Here is a 22,980-nt window from a genome sequence, read left to right as displayed (position 1 = left end):
GGAGTGGGATGATGAGACCCACTATATGAGTCTTGGCTTGTGAGGCTAGGTAGGAAAACCAGCACTCCCTGATTGTTATGACTCAGTAAGGGGGATGGTAGATACAGGCAATTTACTACCAGGAAAATTTAACAGGCACAGTCGCATTTAATGTAAGCAACAGAAACTAGACCCAAACCCAAGAAAATTATGAAAGTTCTCATGCTACTATCAACTCATTTGCAAAGGCTAAGTTGTAACCCACTAAGATGGCCACTTCCCCTTTAGAAGTAATAGGTGTTCCCTCCTTATTTAGCTCATGTCCACAGCCATTAAATTTGTTTCAAGATGCTGGGCCTTTCCCTCTTCCCTACAGTGGGCAAAAGCACTGTTCATTGCCAGTTAATGGTGACAGATTTTGCATTTTGTAACCACACAATGAAGCTGTATCAGCAGAGAAAATACTGCTGGGGCAAGCTAGCAAACCGCTGCCTTACATGCCAAGTAGGTATTTACTTCTCCCAAGCAAAGTGTCAGTGGGAAAGGTTGCCCAGGGCTGTCCTTTGTGTATCTTGTAAATGCCAAACAAGCTGAAAAAGGGAACCTCTCACCTTGTTTGTCTTGCTCTCCACCCAACTCAAGCAAAACAGTTTCTTGCTGACTTAATTACCAGACTTTCTTCTCGTCCATCTATAACTTAAAAAGTATTTTATACAATTGCCAATGCTCCCATTTAAATTTTATCCTTTCTGACTTCCAACTCAGTGTGACTCTCAGAAGGCTGCTAAGTCTCTAAGTAGGCAACTCCTCAGCCTTCTGTTATTGCTGCCCTTGTCAGCACCATCATTCTCAGACACCACCTTCCTCAGGTATCTTCATCTCCTCATCTTGAGACAACTGTTGGACTCAAATGGTTTGAGGTAGCTAACACTGCTTGCGTTCCTAGGACAACCTGTGTCCATCTATTTCAGTTTTATCTTTGCAGTCAATGTGAATAGCTTTCAGACAGTAGCTGGGCTAGCATCCAGCATAGCTGGGCATTCTTCACAACTTAGTGCTTCTAGGTGATGCAGCAACAATAACATCATTGTGATAGCAGAACTACTACTACTGCTGCTATTGCTACTACTACTACTGTGAAGAACCAGGATCACACGTTCCAGTGGCTACTGTCTGAGCAATTGTATTGGGCTTGTGTGAAAAGGTTTTGGTAGCAGGGGTCTACAGGGGTGGCTTCTGTGAGAAGCTGTCAGAAGCTTCTCCCATGTCTGACAAAGCCAGTGCTGGATGGCTCCAAGACAGGCCCACTGATGACCAAGGCTGTGCCCATCAGCAACAGTGGTAGTGCTTCTGTGAGAACGTATTTGAGAAGGGGGAAAAGTAAACAGCAACTGCAGCTGGAGAGAGGACTTAAAATATGAGAGAGCAACAGCCCTGCAGACACCAAGGTCAGTGAAGAAGGAGGGGAGGAGGTGCTCCAGATCTGGAGCAGATTCCCCTGCAGCCCGTGGTGCATCCCATAGTGAGGCAGGCTGTGCCCCTGCAGCCCACGGAGGATCCACACTGGAGCAGGTGCATGCTCAAAGGAGCCTGTGACTCTTGTGGGAAGCCTGTGCTGGAGCAGGCTCCTGTCAGGACCTGTGGTCCCATGGAGAAAGGAGCCCACTCTGGAGCAGGTTTGTGGCAGGACTTGTGAAGCTGAGGGGGACCCGTGCTGGAGCAGTCTGTTCCTGAAGGGCTGCACCCCATGGAAGGCACCAACGCCGAAGCAGTTCATGGAGGACTGTCTCCTGTGGGAAGGACTAAAGCTGGAGAAGTCGATGAAGAATGGTCTCTTGTTCGCGGGACCCCATGCTGGAGCTGGGGAACAGCATGAGGAGTCCTCCAGAGGACAAAGGAGCAGCAGAGACAACATGAGATGAGCTGACTGCAACACCCCCTGTGCCACTGAGAGAGAGGAGGGAGAGAATTTGGGAGTAAAGTCGCTTAGGAAGGAGGGAGGGATGAGGGGAAGGTGTTTTTGAGATTTGGGTTTATTTCTCATTACCCTACTCTGATTTGATTTGCAATAAATTAAACTAATTTCCCCAAGTCTGTTTTGCCTGTGATGGTAATTGCTGAATGATGTCTCCTTGTCCTTATCTTGACCCGTGAGCCTTCTGTTTTATTTTCTCTCTTCTGTCCAGTTAAGGAGGGGAGTAACAGAGCAGCTTTTGGCAGACATTTAAATCATTTACCTCTGTGTGGAAAATAAAAAATAAGCCTGTAGCTCTGTATTCTTTCTTAAGTTTCTGTCTCAGCTGTTGGTGTTTTCCGTGCTCCTTCACACTGCCCCTCCTCTTTGCTTTTTTCTATTTCAAGTTTGGCTTATTTATAAAAGAGAAAACATCATGCAAATTATTACAAGACTGTACAGCCCCACGGCTGGCTCCAGTGGGTGGATAAAGGAGGCTGGCAATATGTAACACCAGTTCTAATTCCCCAGCATCTGCTCAGTATCTATAGATATGACTACTGCTGTGGTCTAACACATGAACGGCAGTCAGTCCCGTGTCTGTTCTCAAGAGAAAGTATTTTTAACAGCAGCAACACTGAAATTAGAAGTACGTCATATACATAGCTCAGCACGCATACTAAAAGCTGACTTTTATGGGGCCAAACAGCCGATACAAAACCCGCCGAAGCCAGAAGACGGGCGGGTGATTGTCACATACACGCCCCACAGCTGCTGCAACTTCGGTAGGGAAGTCGGAGCGTGTGCGGGGTGTCTGTCGGCTAGCAGCGACGGGCAGTTTGCAGTCTCGTGTTTCCTGGGGGATACACCACTTTCCCACGCCGCACATAACGTTTCAATAGGAACGGCATAACCGTAACCGCCCCACGCTGTTTTGAAAGGACGTTACTGTTACGCATCATCATTAACACGTGAGGCTTCCGCCGGCGCATTCCCACCGCGGCTGTTTCCCCACGCACCGACGGCGCTCCCGCCTGAGCCACCGCCGGGCCGAACCCCCGGCCGCTGGCGGGCTTGCCTCCGCTGCGGGCGTGCTGCCCCGCCGCCACCCCCCCGAGCATTACAGGTCCCGCGCTCTGGACACCGCCCGCGGAGGCTCCCCACGCTCACGGCCCGAGCGGAGCGGGACGCTGTGCGGACATCGGCAGCCATCTCCCGCGACCGCCACCTGCCGCCGACTTCGGGCCTCGACCCGGCCCCGCGGTGCTCGGAGCCGTGAGGGCCCGCGCCGCGCCGCAGCGTGGAGCCGGAGGATGGGAGGGGTGGCGCAGCCACTGACAGCCGGAGGCGCAAGCAGCCAGCTTACTGTTCACAGCCATGGTGCTGCTGTGACTGGGAAATCAATGCGGGGACCCAAATACAGGATCGTTCTCCCGGTGTGCGATAAGTCAATCTCACACACCGAGTCGAGATATTAACTCCTATTTGCCAAAGATGGGCGCTAAGGGAAAGTTCCACAAAGGGAGCACACCCTCAATCTCACAGATATACAATTTTATACATTTCAAACAGTGAAAATCAGCATTTTCCACCCATCTACAATCACTGGCTCTTGCATTCTCCCATCTCCGTTTAGACACAGTACGTATTTAATTCACTACATACATCCCATAAAGATCTCTGTGGGCAAGGGTCTCTTATTTCAGAGGGCATGATCTTTAGTATTATAATGAACCAAGTTCCTTGAGGGCCACGGTTATGTGTTGCTCAGCTTTTCAAAATTACTTCTGTATTTCAACCTTGGGTTCATTCCTAATCTTTGTGAAGTTAGTTGAGTCTTAGTGAACCACTTCTGATCCATGTGGTTCATTTATCAGCCGTCTACTTCTCCTCAAGGCCTACAAGCTTAATAAGCAAACACTGTTTTTCAGACTCAAGATTTTCAAGATTTCATACACACAGTCCTTTATAAAATCTTAACTTTTTCAGTGCCAGGTAACAGCTTGCAGCTTAGAGTAAGCACCCAAGGTCCAGGGTGAAAGGAAAGTAAGGAGTATTTTTCTCAGTTCCCATTTATATAGATCACAACACGATGAAAAAATACAACTAAGGCAAAACTTTATTATTTTTTTTTTTTGGTAGAAAGAAAAATGAAGCAGTCTTATAATTAAGCAGCATTTTCTAGGTTTCTTCTGCAGCAGAACCTTGATCAAGCCTCATTAAACTGATAGTCTTATTCAGTGCATCATATATTCAAGTAAAGCAAATGAGTTTACAAGTGGCTATTTGGAATATTTCTTCAGACCATGGCCCATTAACAGGGGGTTAACAGCCACTGCTATCTTTACTCACCTACTTCTTAAACTGCGTCAATCATACCAAACCTTTTTCCAGTTGGTACCCCACTGATTTTTAACTTTCCACCATCTCAAGTATCAGTGAAACTTCTGCATTTTTGTCAGTTCCGCAACTCGGTTCTTCAATGCTGGCACCTAGTTCAGAAATTGCTGTTCTAGCCCAAATAACTTTAAATTATTATACATTTGAAGGTCAGTACAACATACACATACACCTTCACATTACACTTGCCTGTTAGGCAAATGCAGTATTACAGTATTAATTTTACTTGCACTTAGGTAAAAGCAGAACTCTACCTGTCTGCAAAGCAAGAGATTTTGAACAATATTGAGAATTACACATATACATTCCTTCTGTAGTCTCATACTAGGTATATGCATACACAATTTAAGCAATGAAATGGTTTTTAAGCTTGTTCTTTGTACAGGACACTTGTTACACGCCCTTAGAGTCTACATAATAGTGCTTTAATAGTCATTTGTTAAAATCCAAACCAGCCTTACAGTAGCTGTTAGGTAGTTACCAGTCTCTTCCAAGGACATGCAGTAACAAAGAAAAAATTCTACCTTTAAGCAGCATCTGAGGAAACTACTTAATGCAGCTGCCACGTAGTGTCAGCTATCATTTAGGCATTTTTGGTGTTGATACATCTATTTATAATTTGTGCATTAATCAACAAAAGCATAGGCCCCAATCCAGCAAACACTTGTGTTGTGTGCAAATGCTTTTCTTCCGTGTGGAATATTTCAAGTTAAGACTCATCAGATGAGCAAAGTTAGAACTTGCATAAATCTACACAGGAAGAGAATTCTAAGTGCTTAAAACCTAACTGTATGATTTCATAGGACCAAGATCCAATTCTAGACTTAGAGAATGTAGGAAACACTCCTATAAAGAGCAGACACATAGCTTTAGGATAAATGCTTTCAAAGCAAACAAGACCCAAGACCCCTAGAAACTTCTGTGCCTTCTCTCCAAACACTAATCTTATTTGGAGTAACGTGGGTCCAGTCTTACTGCCGTAGCTCCTGGATACTGCATGAGGAATCAATAAAGTGCTTGTCACAAATGGCGCAGTTGTGGAATAATATCAAATTTAAGTACCTTCAGAATGTTTTCAGATTCATAAACTATGAATTAAGGGCTCATGCCTGATCCCCAGCATGTATCCCTGAACTGATAATAAGTATTATGTTCTTAATTCTGAAAATAAATTAGAATTCTTCTAGGACTAGGTATATCTCACCTTTGTCCTACTGAAGCCATCCTCTGTCTCCAGGGAAAAAGCTTTACTGGATTTAATTGCAACGTAAATGTTCACGCTTGACCGAAACATGATGCTCATGCAATTTCATAAGGAGCAGCAGTGTGACAGCTTCGCTTAATCAAACACAAAGCACCAGTACTGTTTACAGTATAACCTCTCTGAACTGTGTTCATAATTTGTTCCCAAATGCATTGCAATCCTATGAGGTCTTGCTTATCTTTGACCTTTCCTTTGATCTGATGTGTTTGGCTCCTCTTGGATAAAGTATATAGCTTTGATATAAATTGTATTGATCTTTGTGGCTCCTTCTCATTATCATATATTATTAAAACTTTCTGTTTAGATAAATACATATATATATATATTTTAAATTTTTTGCTAGCTTTCAGATGATTAATCTATGAGAACTGGCTTAGACTGTATGCCCTCTGTAGAGAACTTCTGTCTGTTCCTCATACAAAAACAAATAATGGTTTGAAATATTTAGCCGTGTGTTTGGATGATTTTTTTTTTTGTTTTTGTTTGTTTTAAAGGCTTCGGTGTTGCTTGTGTTTATCTTCTACTCAGCTACAGGATAATAGCAACAGCAAACACATTGACAATGCAGTTCATTGTTCGGTTTTCCCATCTCACTGTGCACGTTCCTAAAAAAAGATTATTACAAAATCAAAACAGAATTCCAGTGTCTCTACTACATTCACTTTATCACATTGTAATTATGTCCAATTAGCATGACAGCTGTGACCTAAGGTAAGTACTATAATGTTATCTTGGCTACATATAGACTACACTCCTCAAAACATTTTCATTAACTTGTACATTGTTTACTACCTAACATGAGCCTTGTCTGCTGAAGAGAGCTTCCAGGAAAACACAATTTTGGTATCTCTCTGGACTTGCAAAAACCCTGAAAATCTCATACGGAAACTGGCAAGATACTCTATTTAACTTCATTTTATGTTGGTTTTGGATTTTTTTATTTTAACCTTGGTTGACTTTCTGAAGCCATCTCTAACTTAAAGGTAAATCTTGATGCCCTCTTCTGAAAATACCTTTCTGAGTCTGTGACAGACATAAGGTTATTTTGATCTTGTTTCCCCATGATACTCTGAACCTGGGAAAAAATGCCTTAAGACCTAATTTGAAAGCAATAAAACATGTTTCTTACCAAGTTCTGTCCTCCTCCAAAGTAGTGCTGTCCCCCTCACAGCAGAAAGGCAGGTATGTTTAGGACTACTCCCTTGCATTTACTGTGATCAACATTTTACTGCCTCTTCAATTGATCTTGGTTTCTGATGAGGATTCAATGTTTTGACTGTTGTTTCAGAATGAAGACATTTCTACTCCCACTTCTCATAATTTATACAGCAATTGCTCTTAATGCAGACACTGACTGCTAACAAAATACTTCTGCTGGGACTGTAAACAAGCATATAATTCTGGAAGCTACTGCTTCTACAAACACTCCTGAAAATGTTCAAACCAACTATTACTACTGAGCAATAAGTAACATTTCTTTTAGTATAGATTTTTAGTTTGAGTGAGGAAACTTACCATCAGTTGTAGTATCCCAGAAGCATGAGCTTGCTGTGTGAAGACCAGCTCCACTCCTCTGCATCACTGCACAAGTTACTGCAAGACACAATCATAAAATCAAGGATTTGATTATTAAAGCAGAAGGGGGGACTCATTTAGTAGTTCTGAACTCAAGCCTGCATTACGTGTTCAAATGGCTGGCAAGTGGCATCCAGCTAAGTCAAAACCTTTTTTGACAAACTCCTTACCCCCAGTATTTTCCTCAAGAACTTGGCATTCATTTCATGATTATTTTTACTCACATAAAGACAGTGGCTTTAAAAAAATGCTTGGTAAGAGGATTATGGGTTTTATCTTTTAAACTACTTAGATATGGCTTGTGTCATGTTGTTCTGGTTTAAGCCCATCCAGCAAATAAGTACCACACAGCCACTCGTTCACTCACTCTTCACCTCCACAGTGGAATGGGGAAGAGAACTGGAAAAACATAAAAAACCATGGGTTGGGATAAGAACAGTTAAGTAATTTGAATGAATGTAAAAATATAATACTACAATAATATTAATAATAATAAAAAAATGAAAAAGGGAGGGAGGGGGAAAGAGGGATAGAGAGTGAGAGGAATAACCACCCCCCCCAAAAAAAAAACCAAACACAAAACCCAAAGAAGTGATGCACAATACAATTGCTTCCCATCTGCTGACCAATGCCCAGCTGCCTCCAAGCAGTGACTGGCATCTCCCGGCCAACTCTCCCTCGTTTCTGTACTGAGTGTGACGTTCTGTGGTACAGAATACCCCTTTGGCTAGTTTGGGTCAGGGGTCCTGTCTCTGCTTCCTCCTGGCTTCTTGTGCCCCTCCTCACTGGCAGACTGTGGGAAACGTGTAAGTTCTTGACTTAGCAACTACTCAGCAGCAACTAAAATTATTAGTGTATTATCAACATTATTCACAGACTAAAGCCAAAACACAGCACTGTGCCAGCTACCAGGAAGAAAATTAATTATCCCAGCTAAAAAAAAGGCACGTGCACCTCAGAATGTGACTGCAGGTGCTCTCCTTACAGGTACTGCAGAAGTCACACTTGATGAGAATTGTTTCACAAAAGTACTGATTGACTGCTCTCTGAAACCATGCTCTAGTAACCTGCAGCATTTCTAGACTGACCTGCAATGGTCATAAAACCAGTGACAATCTGAATCCAAGATTTTCAAAACAGAATGGAGTGCAAACATTTGCTATTCCATCAACACTCCACAAAAGGACCAAAGTGGGTTAAACTTATTTCATTTTCCCTTCCACAGATATGCATATAAATATAATGGGATACCAGTGAGCGTACAGGACTAAAGTCTTTCAAATGTCTGGATTTAAAGGAAGCCTAATCCTACTGAAAATTTTATTTAAAATAAGTAATTATTTCCTGAACTGATACTAAAATGTTGATAACAGTCAGAAAAGACTGTGTAATATGCCATCTTCTAAGAGTGCTAAGTAGTGCTAGTATGCTTAGCCCAGGTGAAACTGTCATTACAACAGGTATTGCTAAAAATCTATGTAACAGAAGAGCATTGCATTCAAATGAACATTTCATCAATTATTTATTGTGACTGTATGTGGTAAAAGTATGACTGCCTGTACTTACCAATGTACTTATAGGTTTTTCCAAGTTTTACCAGATGTGTCAGCGACTGTTCTACTATAGCAGCAGTCCACTGGTTGACTTTGTTGTGATTATAATCTGCCTTGCCTAAAACACCTTCTATGCACTAAAATAGAAAAAAAAAGAAAAAAAAGTTGCAGTAAACATACTTCAAAATATAGAGGTTTAAATATCTTCCATAATCTGAGGAATTTTATCTGGCAATTAGATTACTTTAAATCAACTGAGCTGATCAAGTTGCTGAATGAGCCTTCTCGTAAACTTATTTTTAGTTCATATCTACCACACTATTACGTGGAGAAGAATGAGGCTCTGACTGAACATTTCTTGTAGGAAAGACTTTAGCCATATGTTTTAACTACCAAGTGAATGGATTCATTTACCAGTGTAGATACTAACCCATTCCACTGTTCCCAGTGACCACCTATTCCATCTTGGCTTTCAGAAGCTACTGCAGTGGAAATGGTACTGCTCAAATCAGTAACGTCAGCTTGGGCTGACTAATCTTTCAGAGCTTGCAAGCATTATACCAGAATTTTAAGAGCAGGTGTGACAACAGTGAAATGCCATACTCCAGCTTAAGAGATGAGGAGATACTAGAATGAGAGATACTCAGGGGTCGTATCTTGCAGCAAGAAATACCTTAACTGCTTAAAAACTGCACATTCTCCCATCACTACAGACTGGCCAACCCTTTCTTAAACTTAAAATGATTGAATAGAAAGCCTTTTTGCTAACTGTAACTCTTAAACTGCACTCTCTGCTCCTAAGAAATTCAGAATTATGTTCTTAAAATTGAGAGATTTGGTTAAGAAATGCATACCTCAAAAAGGTAAGAAAAATAAACCTATGATCTCCTCCGATTCAGTAAGATGAATCCCGTGCACTAACCACCCACTAACACGCTGTACAGGAGACTTGTGTCCCAGATCTTAAAAAACCCAATTAGCTCTGACCACACTGTATAAAACCGGACAAAGAACTCAATGGAAACAAATATTCACAGAATAGAAGACAGAAGAGGGACAAATAAGATCCACTGGGGATTTCGGTCCTTCCAGAAAGGTACCCACTGGCAGAGCTATTTGGGTCTGGTTAAGCTTTCAATCAGAGACAGAAACACTTGGCTTTACTCCCAGTGTCTGGAAACAATGTCACACCGTATTTGGCCTTTCAAGGCAGGAACAGTTATACAACAGGCTGAACTGTCATTTATCTGACATCAAAGAGCTTGCTGTTGTGTACTTGATCAGTTGTGAAAGTGCAGCCCTTTCCCTTCCTGACAGGTGGGAAAGGACCTGCAGAGCCTCTCTAGGAATTCCGTTCTCAAAATGGTATTTCCCTGAAAAACCTGACAGCATCTGTCTGCCACAGCCTCTTCATTAAGAAATTCACCATGGAGTGAATTTCCCTTGCAACTTGTGACAGCTGCCCCTAATCTTTCCACTGTAAAGTGGATTCTGTCACTCTCTTCTCTCACCTGCCTTCTCCATTTTAGGTTGTTGAAGATAACAGTCAGATGAAGTTTAAAGCTCCATCTTTACTTGATATCAATAATACTTTAACATAAGATTGAATTTATCTGGGATGGTCAAATAACTGCTTTCACTACGACGCAAAGTAAGGTAAAGAATTTCTTTGAAATACAGCTGTTAGCTAAAACCTACCTCCTTAACTATGTTGTGGGCCTCATCAGCATTGAAGATCATCTGTAATAAAAATTAATTATTATTGCTAATAGAAAAGTAAACAAATGATGCAGTTTTACTCTAAGTTACACTTAATGATCAGGCTCCTTGTCTGGTTATTTGCATTGTGCAGTATGTTAGCATAATTCTAAAATCTTACTGTTTTCCCCCAGCACCATACATACATGTAGTATTGTTTTACTGGTCACATTTGAGGGGGTCCAGAAAGGCTCGGGGCTCAGTAAGCTTGGAAACAGGTTGTCGTGGTTTAAACCCAGTCAGGTAATTCGTTCGCTCACTTCCCCCCCTTCCTTGCCCAGGACATAGGTTCAGTTTACAGCTTCTGTAAAGATTAAATTCCACCATTGGGTACATGTGTCATGGGAATATTCTCCAAAACAAAAAGTTAAATGGCAAATCTTTTCCTCTGTCATGGATTTACTAACCTGTGTGTTACGTCTTGCTGCAAAATGGTAACCCAAGGTTTATCAGAAAAACTGGTTTCCATAGTCATTAGCTTATGCAAATAAACACAGAAAAACGCTTGCCAGTTTTAATACCACCTATTTTCTACTTGTTCTTACTCATCAGCATTTAGCTTGGCTTCCAAAGGAAACACAGAATGTGCCATTGTGCCATCTCCCTTCTCATCGCCACGAATTTCAAACACTTGAGCAGGGACAGAATCCTCAAGGATGATGATGATAATAATGTTTACATTAGTTGGAGGGTTGTTTTTTGTAGGTTTTGTTTGTTTGCGGCTTTGTTTGTTTGTTTTAATGAAAACTGATGGCTAGAGACCCAAAGTGAGGCCACTTGGAGACGGAAAGGCCCCTCAGTCCCGGCTGACAGGGATCAGCCTGCAGCACTGACCGGCCCCGGCACGGCTTAGGTTTTTTCCAGGGCTGATACAAGAAAAACGGCAGCAGCCTGACATGCCCAGGGCGCGTGGCAGCACCTCCAAGCACCGCTCTCACGTCCCCATGCAGGAACTTTCAGCTCCCGGAATTGGAGCAGGCCGGTAGCAGCAGAGGCCGCAGACAGGCAGAGGGCCACCCCAAGACTCGGCCTGCACCTTGAACCCCCGCTCTATCCGAAGCGGGCCCGCAGCCGCCGTACGGGCCCACGAGCACCCGAAGAGCAGGGAGCGGGAGGTCCTGGCGCACAGCCCACCTCCACAACTACAGCTCCCAACCTGCCAGGCTCTCAGGTTCCTCCTGCGACGTAAAGGCATTGCGGGGCACGGAGCTGGCTGGCTGAGGGACCGCACCGCGCCTGGGCACAGCCCTCCGCCCCGTTGGAGGACGGCAACCCCTACCTCATCATTGTGGGGGTGAAAATCCTCCATGGCCTCGGTGCCGGCGACAACTGTTCCGGAAGCGGCGGTGGCTGCGAGTCCTGCGCGACTCCGCCTCCGCTGGGCAGTGCAGGGCAGGGCTAGGCGGGGCCTCCTGCGGCAGCAGCCGGCAGACACCGGGGGATGCCTGCGTTGGAGTAGAGAGGGCCGGGCGTTCCTGGGACCGCGGGTAACTGGAGCCGGCCGGGCCGAGCCGAACTCGGCTCGAGAGCAGTGACTGCCCGCCCTCAGAGTCCAGCAGGGCCGGCGAGGCGGCTGCTGCGCGGCCTCCCGGCGCGACCCCCGCGGGCGATGCTGCCTTCGGTGGCGTTTGGCAGCTGAGGGCGGTGTCGGGGCAGCCCCGTACCCGGTACTGCCGCCCCGTGTTCGCGGTCCCACGTAAGGTGTTCGTTTGTAACTTCATTGCTCTAGCTTTGCCATTTTGCTGGGCATACAGAATTCATAGCACTGAGATAATCTCCCCAGGGAAGTGATGGATTCCCTAATGTTGGACACTTAAAAGATCTGGCTGGATAGGGTGCTGGGACATGTAATCTAGGACATGTTTTACCCAGAAAGGCTGGACCAGATGAGAGTTTAGGTCCCTTCCAGCCTGATATTCTATGGTTCTGTGATACAGGAGCAGTTCCTCCAGAAGAGCTGTAATACCTCTGCTCCCCCTCCCCCCTGTTTCTGAACCAATCTTTGCCAATTATCTGTCACAAAATTGCCATTAGATTTTAATATTATCAAATAGCAATTTCAGGTTCTTCTAATTCCACTATACTATAAAGATCCTGAGTTTAATTTGATTCTAGACATACATACATACATATATATATATATACACATCAAATCTTTCTTCTCTTTCTGAAGTTGCCTGGGAAACTGGGAAAAAACCTAGTGCAAAACAGCACAGAATTTTCAAATGGTGGGTTTGTTTCTATTTAGTTTGAGGGAAGGGCTCGTGTAGACTTCCCCTAACCCCACATCCCGTGATACCTGATAACCAGTCTAAACCAGACTGAACACGAGAGAAAGGACCAAGGCTGCCCCACCTCTAGTTCCTGCTTTGGTGGCATGTGTTCGGACAGATGCACACTTAACTCACAAAAGCGTCTCTTGCTCAGTCCTAATTATACACTCATGGGAAACACTTTGTATGAAAACCATGAAAATACAGGGGGAAGCAAAGCTAAACCCTTTAATACTTCATTGCTCTCAAACTAGCTTTCATATTTAACATTTGCTGATGGCTATAATAGGAGAAGACAGAACTTGAAGGCTAAACCTCTTTAAGAGCAGCTCTTTGTGAGCAAGTGCAGACATATGTAGTCATAAGAAAATATGTGAAACAAAATCTCCTTCAGTATAAGTTTCTTTGTGTTGTGACCTCTGAGGTATTTTCACATTCTAAACTAGTGATAAAATTGCATGCTTACTTTTAAAGAAATAAAAGTTAGTGGAAGCATGAGTTGCATATGCTTCGGCATCCTGTAGGGAAAGCTAACGGTGCTAAAATAACCCTTGAATCCTGAGCATTTTTTATTCTCTATTTTCAGCGATCATGCATCTTTAGAGCTGTATCTCTGAATGCAGTATACTACGAAATGAAAATGGTTTCTACAGTATTCTTCAGTTCTGCTAGAAATATTCAAAGAAATGCATTCTTTGAAAGATTAGAAACAATTATCTCAGTAAAATACATGGAAAATAGAGAGAGTTCTTGAATAACTGATAAGTTTGTGTGTGTTTAGCTCGTAATGCAAAAAAGTTATTTACCTTTCCTCCTCCAAAACCCTTTACAGACAAGAGGATAGCAAGAAGTCTGAGGAAATTCTGAGTCCATCAGTCTCAGCTCAACATCCAGAGAGCCATTAGAAAAGTAATAAAATGACAATACAGGAAGCATTTACACATATAAACCTAGCATCACTCGTGAACAGCCAACACAGAGTTGTCAAGAGTCATGTCAATCTGACTTTATTCTTTGTTAGCACAGCTGGTTTAATGAATGAAAAGGAAATATATGTATATTATATATAATATATGTAATATACATAATATATATAATATATATAATAGTAGGTATGTTATTTTGTAGAAAATTTGTGGTTTTATGCTCTCCCACATAAGAATGTATCATCTAGGGAAAAGGTAACCAACCATGCCTAACAAAGGGTTATCAAAATAGGAAGAATAAATGCAACATGTGGTGGGTTTTGCCCCAAGTGCTCATCAGTATTAGTTGCAATAACTCGAATCATGGAATAAAAATGGTGCTTATGAGAGCTTTTTAATGACAGCATGTTTAAAGAAGTTATGAGCACACTGAATGACAGGATCAAAATTAAAGATACTGAATAGGTTGGAGAAAGCAACAAAAAGAAATTTTATAAAAAATATAAAGTGCTATCTCTAAAACCAGGACATCAAATGCAAAGATACAAAAATGGGGACTAATTGTCTAGGCAGTAGTGCTGCATAAAAGAAAACACAACAAAAAGGAACCCAAGTATGATGTTGTAAATGACAAAGTACATCAAAGAATACTGTTAAGGGCAGGGAAGGCAATTATATTCTGCTGCTTGGTCTTGATCAGGCATTGAATGTAACTCAGCCCAGTGTGATGGCAGGACGCAGACAGAAAAGTAATTCTTTACCAAAGCAGCAAGAGCAAAAGGAAGCTTGGAAAATATGATTTGTGGAGGAACTGCATTTGGTTTATATCCCTTGCTACAAGTCTTCCTTGTAGATGTTCTGATTTCATAGCAATTTACTGAAAAAGGTGGTGAATGGGCCAAGGTATGATGAAAGGCAGGACAAGAAATAATGGCTTTAATTTGAACCCAGTGAGATTTATGTTAAATATTAGGAAAAAAAAAAATCCAGGTAGAAAAGTAATAAAGCACTGAACCAGACCCAGTTTTGGAATCACTTTCACTGGATCAATAACACATTAGATAACATCTTTCAGGCATCTAGGTAACCTTTAGAAAGGAGGAGGTATTAAATCATCTTTTGAGATAGTATTAGTTTTATTCAGCTTTCACATTTATTGAGTGGTTATTTTCTGTTCTTTCCTAAAGTAATTTTTTCTCTAATTCTCATAACCAAAATCACCAATATTTTTCCTTTTTTTTTTTTTTTCCCCACTGAAAATGACTAATGCTATTACTATCTTCACTAGAGCAATACTATATTGTAACAAGGAGCCAGTACACTTGGCAACATTGGTTAATTCTTTATTACTCTACTACTAATTATAAACTGGAAAATGCAAATGGGTTAGCAGTATAATTAGTTCTGTGAACTCTAATAAATGCAAAAGTGCTGAAAGAGGTGGCTCAGAAATACAACCCTCCATTTGAACAAGCTCTAAGCTTTCATCTTTCAAATGCAGAACAGGAGCGCTTAAAAATACAGAGAATAAATACAGCAACTCAAATCACTTGTTGATTAAAACCCAAATATTTGAGAAGGATTTGTCATACTGGAGAGGGGGCAGGCAGTGCAGATCCTCCGCTGCTTGAGCACAGCCAGTAAAAGATGTGAATACTAATACAGCTGAAATAGTATGTCTCGTGTCTCAATTTTTCCTTTAAATTGTTATAAACATTTTAAACCCTAGAGTCTACCTTAAACTGTTGAATACAAAATCAGTAAAATTCTGTTATTTAATTTTTCTGACTTAATTCCTAAGCTATGTGAAGGAGGGATCAGCATGTGTTGCTCTTGTTCTTGCTCTCTTCCTACACACTCACTGCTTGGTATCAAAGGGAGCAGATCAGAGGATTAGATGGACTCTCAACCTAATTATTATGTCAGATTTGTGTTGGCCAGATTGGGTACTCTTCGCCTTATCAGAGGTTTTAATGATTTACTTTTCTGACTTTTTGGTTTCTGAGAGTTGTTTTAACGTTGACTGCAATGACTTGCTACAACTTGTTTGAAGACCTAAATGCCCACTCAACAATTGCTTTAAAAATGCACAGTGAATTGTCAGAGACATTGCTGTTTTCATAGCTACAAATGGTCTGCCAACGCAGGTTCTGTATTTCTGGAGTCATCACAGCACTGGAAAATTGGAAAATCACACTGCAAATGTGAGTGAGAATAGTACAGCACCAAGCCTGTGCAAGCAGCTTAGCCCAGCCTTGCAGAACTAAGTGTGAAGCTGGAATTGCTGCTACCACATCCATGCAGTGCTGCCTTTGGTCCATTTGGCTGCTGAGAGCAGCGTGTTTGCTTAGTCCTAAACTAGAGTTGCTGTATAGCAAGTTCATGCTGGCTTCCTTAGAGGCCGATCTGGTTTGTCAGATGAGCTTTGTGATACAGCAATATACACAGCCGATGTCAGGGTTAACCTTACTAGCTGCTGCTGCTAAATGCCCTAAATACTTATTGTCTGTAGTCAGTGTTTAAGACTTATATTGAGGTGGAATATTTTTTCAGTGCTAGTAAGTTTGCACAGCACCCACTGTAGTGACCTCTTCAATCATCCAAAGCATTAACATTACTGTTATGCCATCTGATAAATGAATAAACAGAAAGTTTTAATTCTATTTCACAATTAATGTTACTTAGATTTTTTTTTTTGTAAACATAGCTTACACCACGTTTTTGAAATGAGAATGAACCAACAATATTTTACTCCAGCTAGATATCTATATAGAATTTTCTGATGCTACACATTTTTAAAACATGCAATAAAATCATAATTGGTAAAAGCAAATGATCTAATAAAATCTCTTTAAAGGAACAAACTAAAAGCACATGCTTACTTTCACTGTACATTAAATGGTGCTTTGATTTATTGCTGTTTGTCTTTTAAAGTATGGTACTGTGAGATTTAGGAATAAGAATCAGTTTCTTGATGTGCTGATATGCAAAATATTCTATTTTTTATATCTCATTTGGTAGTACTGCTGCTAGTTGTTCAGGATTTTCAATTGCAAGACTCCATTTAATTATTGAAAATGCTTCCAAACTTTAGCTATTTGGTCAAAAACTGTCTATGTCATCTGCTACTTTGTGTTGAATATTTTTTGGAGATAAGTGCAAAACTGGCTAAGATGCTTCCTAAACTGAAGCTAAAGAAAAAGTATTTTATTTTCATCACAGTAAAAAGACTCTGGAAGAAAAAAAAAACCAACAAACTTATTTGGCAAGATTATCCAAAGGGCAAATGTTAAAAGAGATTTATGAAAACTCATCCAATCACATCCAATTATAAATCTCTGGAAAACTGTTTGCCCATTGTTAGCGTAAATTTGTTAGAGATTGCCATCATTACTTAATTAAAATTCTACTTTTACTGGATATGCTGCCAGTCTATGCCCTACCGTTAGCTGTATGAACACAACAGGGCTTTGCAATCAGCTGCTGCTTCCAAAGGCCATTACAGGCATGATACGTAATTATGTGGCATCCTTATTTCATCTTGGGAGTAAATGCGTTAAATAAATGCCTTCCCTTTCCCATGCTCAGATCCCCTGCCTCCCAGCACCATGGGCATGCTGCAGAACTGTGTCATTGCTATATAGGGCAGTGGCCTGTTATGTGCTGCAACATACCAAAAGGTAGCTGCGGATGAGTGGCTAAAAGATGCAAAAAGGGAGCATCACTTAGAGCTCTTTTTTATTCAGACACTCCTGAAAACTAGCAATGACAGAGAAGCCAATGGGGAGTAACCTCAGGGACTGTTACAAAGAAAGGCCACCATCAGAGGAATAGAACTGAAGGACAGTGATACATTTGGAGATGGTATAGACAGGGTAGGCTGAGACAGACAGACAAGTAGAGAGCAGAAGCGTGGTGGGGAGGGGACAAGATGGTGATAGACAATGTGGAGCATTTTGGAACACAAAGCCTGAATTTCAAAATGCCTCTGCTGGTAAACAAATTGCTGTGAGTCCGACTGGCAAAATGAGATACTCTAGCATAAGAAAAAAAGTCACATCCCTTTTTGCAACCCTAAGATTAAGTTTGTTAGAAAGGCTTATCACAAACTAATGCTGCATCTGTTCTAATACAGAAAACCAGACACATTATTGCTATGCAACATAACTATTCAAACAGAAACTTCAGAGCTGGAAGGGGAGCAGGGTGCTTGCATCCTTCACCTCCTAAGCTTTGAAATTTACTTTAAAATGCAGAAGACAAACTAATGTCATCTCCTTGTGTACCACTAACTGTACAAACATATTTCACTTGGGATAAAAGCTGACTTTTTGAATTTCTATTTCATGGGAAATGCAGACATTTCAAACCTTACAGTTTTGGCAGAAATTCAGATTTCAAAATTAAATGCAATTTGTGGATACTGGTCACCCATACACTGAAGGCAATATGTGTGTTTTGGCTTTGATGACAGGACAAAACAATTGATGAAAACAACTTGCACTGGTCCATACTGCATGCACACGCTGGAGCTAGCAGCCAACTACTACCAACAAGCATTTCTGAAAATAAAGAAGAAAATGTGTTTGATGAAGGTAGGACAAGACACTAACAAAATGAGAATGAGATTGTCTGAAGAACTGAACACTGCATGGAGTAATTAATCAGTGCGGTGAACTGCCTCAGGAGAAGCTGTTATCTGCCCTAAGGATGTTGATATGATTTTAGTGTCCATAAAAACTTCTAGCCTCTCCAAAATTAAAGCTGAGCAGAAAGAAAAGGAAGGAGAGGATACAAAGAAGAGCTCTCCTGGAGCAAGGCCTTGAATACTTTTCTTGGCAGCAAACATAGGAAAAGTTAGTGACATAGCTAATTAATCTGTCTAGGCTTTAAATAATGTTAGCCTCAAAAGAAAAGATAAAGGGTTTTTAGGCTTGTTGATGATATCAACAGGTGGTCCTTGAGAATAGTTCTCTTTTTGCTGCTTTTAGGAAAGAGGCAAACTCTCACCTAGAGAGAACAACACTCATACGGCTTAACACCGGGATCTGACTTCCCATTTTGTTTCCTTCTGTTTTACCATAGAGGTACCAAATAATAGCACAAACATTCTATACCGAGTTTCCATGGTAAGGTGCTTGCAGTGGTTGAGTAGCTGCAGGGGTGGCCTCTCTGTGGAGACACCAGGAGCTGCCCTCATGTCAGACACAGCTGGTTCCAGCTTGCTTGAAAACAGATCTGCTACAGCCCAGAGCTTGGGCCATCAGCCAAACTGATGGTGCCTCTGTGATAACGTGTTTAGGAAAGCGTAAAAAACACTGTGCAGCAGCTGTGAGAGAGAGGAGTGAGAAAAAACATGAGAGAAACAGCTGGCAGACACCCAGATCAGTGCAGAAGGAGGGGAGGACACAGGTTGTCTGCTGCAGCTCATGGAGGACCATGGCAGAGCAGAGCCACATTGCAGCCTGTGGAGGATCCCAGCTAGAATGGGTGGACATACCCTGGAGGAAGCTGCAGAGCATGGAGAGCTCATGCAGGAGCAGGCTCCAGGCAGGATCTGTGGCCCTATGGGTTACATGAGTCACTGCTATGACAGGAGTGTGGAGACAGTGTTCTCACATGAGAATGGATAATTGGTACATGAACTCTGAATAATCCTGAAAGATACAGCAAGGCCATGAGAGGCCCAAAGAAGCTTAAGCAAGCAAGATAAGAAGAAGCTGGAATTCACTGAGTTATGAGAACTGTGGACTGTTGGCAAGCTTTCGAGGTCAAGTTCTCACACCTGTGCTTAACCAATTATATGTTAGTCACTAAGAGTCTTCAAGACATGTATCCAATCATAATACGCCAGATCACTGTAAGTGCATGTAAGAAATAGTATATAAGGAGTTAAGGCTTTGCAATAAATGGCTTTGGTCTGATCATACTGATCTGACTGAGTCCATATATTTTCTGCGGCACAGGAGCCCATGCAAGAGCAATCTGTTCATAAAGGACTGTACCCCTTGGAAAAGGACCCCTTCTGAAGAACTGCAGCCCATGGGAAAGACCTGCATTGGAGAAATTCATGAAGGACTGTATCCCATGGGAGGAACCTCACGGTGGAGGTGGGGAAAAGAGTGAGGAGGAAGGAGCAGCAGAGAGGACCTGTTACAAACTGACTGCAGGCCATGCTCCTCAGCTGCCTGTGATGCATGGTGTGGGGGAGGTAGAGGAGTTGGAAATGAGAAGTGAAGTTGAGCCTGGGAAGAAGAAAGGGTTGGTGGGAAGGCGAGTTTAGATTTGTCCTTGTTTCTCACTATCCTACTCTATTTTAACTGGTGAAAGATTAATTTTCCCAAAGTCAAGTCTGTTTTGCCCATGACAGTAGCTGGTGAATGCTCGAGTGATCATCCTGCCTTTATCTTGACCCAGGAGCTTTTCCAACCTGTTTTCTCCCCCTGCCTTGAGGAAGGGGAGTGATGGAGCACCTGGGTGCAGGTCGGGCAGCCGGGCGGTGTCAGCTCAGCATACCTATTACCAACAGATTACAGCTCCCTCTGTACATCTGAAGGCAACCTGTTTCTCCAAACCACTAGCTGTGCTCTGTGTTACAGAATGACTGTCAGCATGACTTTATTCAGTAACACATGGCAATTATTAGAGACACAAAAAAGGCAGGAGGGTGGAAGGTATTATTTGAAAGCCTTTGAGCCTCAGAGCGTGAGAGGAAGATGCGTGTGCTGTTTATAATTTGTTCCACTTCAGTCATTTTTCTCATGATTTGATAAATACAAAACAGAACAGTGGGAGCAGCAAAAGAGCTCAATGCTGAAGCAAACACCTAGCACAGCTGGTATGACCGGGCATTCTCCATACTCTGGCTTGTTTTAATTCTTCTGAAAGTGATCTATTGTTCCACTAAGACAGGGAAATTAGAATGTATCTAACCAGTTGAAGGTGAGGGACACTGTATTTAGGACATATTTCTAGCTCTTTACACGTATTATAAAGCAATATTCTGTATTAGCAACTTTTGGACCAATAATGGCTGTCACTCTGGATTTAGAAATTCAATATAGAATTGTGTGTGAGTGGAAAAGACTTGGTTTTCCAAGCAGATTGAATGAGCATTATGGAATTTATTTTACTTCTCCAAAGCCATTAGCAAAACAATGTGGAAGGCAATTTAGTGGGCATTACTAGTGACCAGAATTTAAAAACAAATACTGTAAAGACAATAAATTCCATGAGTTTATTAAAAAAGAAAAAAAGAAAGAAAAAAGGAAAATGTTTGTTTTTTTTTTTTTAACAGAAATTGGCTGGGTTGAGTTTAGAATGGTTCCAGATCAATTTGTTCAAAATTTATTGAATGACTTCCTCCTACGAGTCAACACTCACCACATATGGTTCATGAACAGTATGTGATCCTTATATGGAGATTCTCAATTGCTATTTGGTTTACTCAGGTACACTGGTAACCTTCAAAGTCAGAGAACCAGAAGTGAATAAAGTCTTAATGAGGATATTCATATGATTACGAAGGCTCATAATTTTGAGTGATTTCCGAGACAACTGTTCTATTTGTCAAGATTTCTGAAAATAGCAATGTGTGATAAAGAAAATGACCTTCGGTGAACTTATTGTGTAAACATCAAAACCTCCCAAGACTGCCTGTTCACATGTTTCTAACTCTCCATTTGTTCCTGTTAAATAATATTAAATAATAAGTTAAAATACACAGAATATAACATTGTTTTAAATGTTATTCAAGCAGTCATCATAATGCTGTTATGAGATTATAAATTATGAGAGCTTGTGCCCAGAAACTCCTACAACATGCATGTTTGAAGGTGATGATTTTCTGATGTATAAACATTTAAGTAACAATAAGAACTGTTTTTAAAAGTATCTGTTTAAAAGCATCTAGCCTTAGAATTTTCTTATTGTGTACTATGCATAAAAACATTTTAATCTCAGTCTTTTATAATTCAGAAATGCTGCAGTTTCAGCTGCTAAAAGCAGGCACACTGATATCCTTTTGAATACAAGACCTTAACTGCATACAAGTTAAATAAAACAAGTGGTTCTTTACCATCACCAGGGCACTTATCTTTGAAGGTATTGTTTGCTTTACTGAGGTGAAAATAACCATTACAGGACTGGGATGCATTCCTGACATTGTTCTTAATATAGCTGATGTAAAATGCCATACCACTAGATGTTCAATTAAAAACTGGCAAGAATGTTACATGGATCATTTACATTTTGGTGATCTTATTTTTTTCTTTTTGTTTGAAAAAAAAAGAAACAAAGATCCAAACAAAACCAAGACAACACACATTATTTTTAAGGTGGAGCAAACACCACAAAATAGCTGAGCTGATGTGAAGGCTCAGTGCCAGCATATGGAGTGGTGCAGCTGCTCTCCCCTTAATTTCCTTCCTCAGCAGCACAACCCTGCCTTCTCTGTCAGAGGCTCTGGTCTTCCACTGACCCATGGGCATGTGGCTCACTAAATCAGAAGTAACAAAAAACCTGAGTAACTTTCTGCTGGTTTTCTGCGCTGCTTTACTAAGAGGTCAGATAGCAGAGCAAGGGAGCATATCATTGAAGAATAGAAGAAAAGGCAGTAAATAGTGGTTTTCATCTTTTAGTGGCTATAAACTCTTAGACAAACATATCTTATTCACCCAAGAGGAGCTAATTTTCCCCAGGTATCAAAAGAATTTTTTAAAATCATCTTTTTATATAGTAATTGGTTATCTGTACCTGTACTGGGGACCTACTGTTAGGCAGCAAGAATCTTGCCTGTCACAGTGCTGCTTTAAGGCAATGAACATTTATTCCAGCTAACAGGGAAAGAGATTGAACATCCCTTTCACCATTCTGGCTGACACAGTTAAAAACATTGTCCAAAGTACTGTCCAGTGCACCACAGAGAAGCATGAAAAGAAATTAATTTTTTCGATTAATGAGCTTGTCTGAACTGGGAATATGGGGACTAGTGGTTGTCTCCATGTGCTAAGGGAGGGACAGGCAGCAAAGTGATGCAGTTGTGCCTTAAGAACTCCAAGAAGCAGAGTTTACTTTGAAAAATGTGCTTTCTACAAAGAGAAAACTGGATGTCTGCATACAAAAGTGCCTACACAAAGTATTATCTTTCTACAGCGTTAAAGGCAACAGAGTTAGGCCGTTTGTAAGTCACTTAAACCATGGTGAACACTTCATTCAGGATGCCAGGTTTTCTCTCAGCAAAAATCACCTCATCAGGCTGCAACTGTGAACAAGTGCATTGAGCAAAACATAACGCAAA

General features: G+C 41.4%; 1 protein-coding gene across 2 annotated transcripts; it reads right to left on the bottom strand.

Annotated features, from left to right (window-relative positions):
• Nucleotides 1-5,833: 5,833 nt before the first annotated feature.
• DYNLT3 (dynein light chain Tctex-type 3) lies at nucleotides 5,834-11,876 on the bottom strand. 2 transcript variants are annotated; one of them, XM_057411847.1, is made up of 6 exons: nucleotides 10,772-10,834; nucleotides 10,630-10,701; nucleotides 10,424-10,465; nucleotides 8,739-8,862; nucleotides 7,113-7,190; nucleotides 5,834-6,202 (listed from the first exon to the last, which is right to left on the bottom strand). In XM_057411847.1, exons 1-6 carry the CDS (start codon nucleotides 10,817-10,819, stop codon nucleotides 6,126-6,128), a joined length of 441 nt encoding a protein of 146 aa, XP_057267830.1. In that variant the 5' UTR covers nucleotides 10,820-10,834; the 3' UTR covers nucleotides 5,834-6,125. The 2 variants fall into 2 exon arrangements, with proteins under 2 accessions (XP_057267830.1, XP_057267831.1); XM_057411848.1 differs by lacking the exons at nucleotides 10,630-10,701; nucleotides 10,772-10,834 and adding an exon at nucleotides 11,763-11,876.
• Nucleotides 11,877-22,980: the final 11,104 nt, after the last annotated feature.

This window comes from Pezoporus wallicus, unplaced genomic scaffold (assembly GCF_028554395.1).
Source record: "Pezoporus wallicus isolate ANWC-B61680 ecotype Strahan unplaced genomic scaffold, APGP_CSIRO_Pwel_v1 contig_1438, whole genome shotgun sequence".
Lineage (NCBI taxonomy): Eukaryota > Metazoa > Chordata > Aves > Psittaciformes > Psittacidae > Pezoporus > Pezoporus wallicus.
This window is presented reverse-complemented; position numbering and strand designations above follow the sequence as displayed.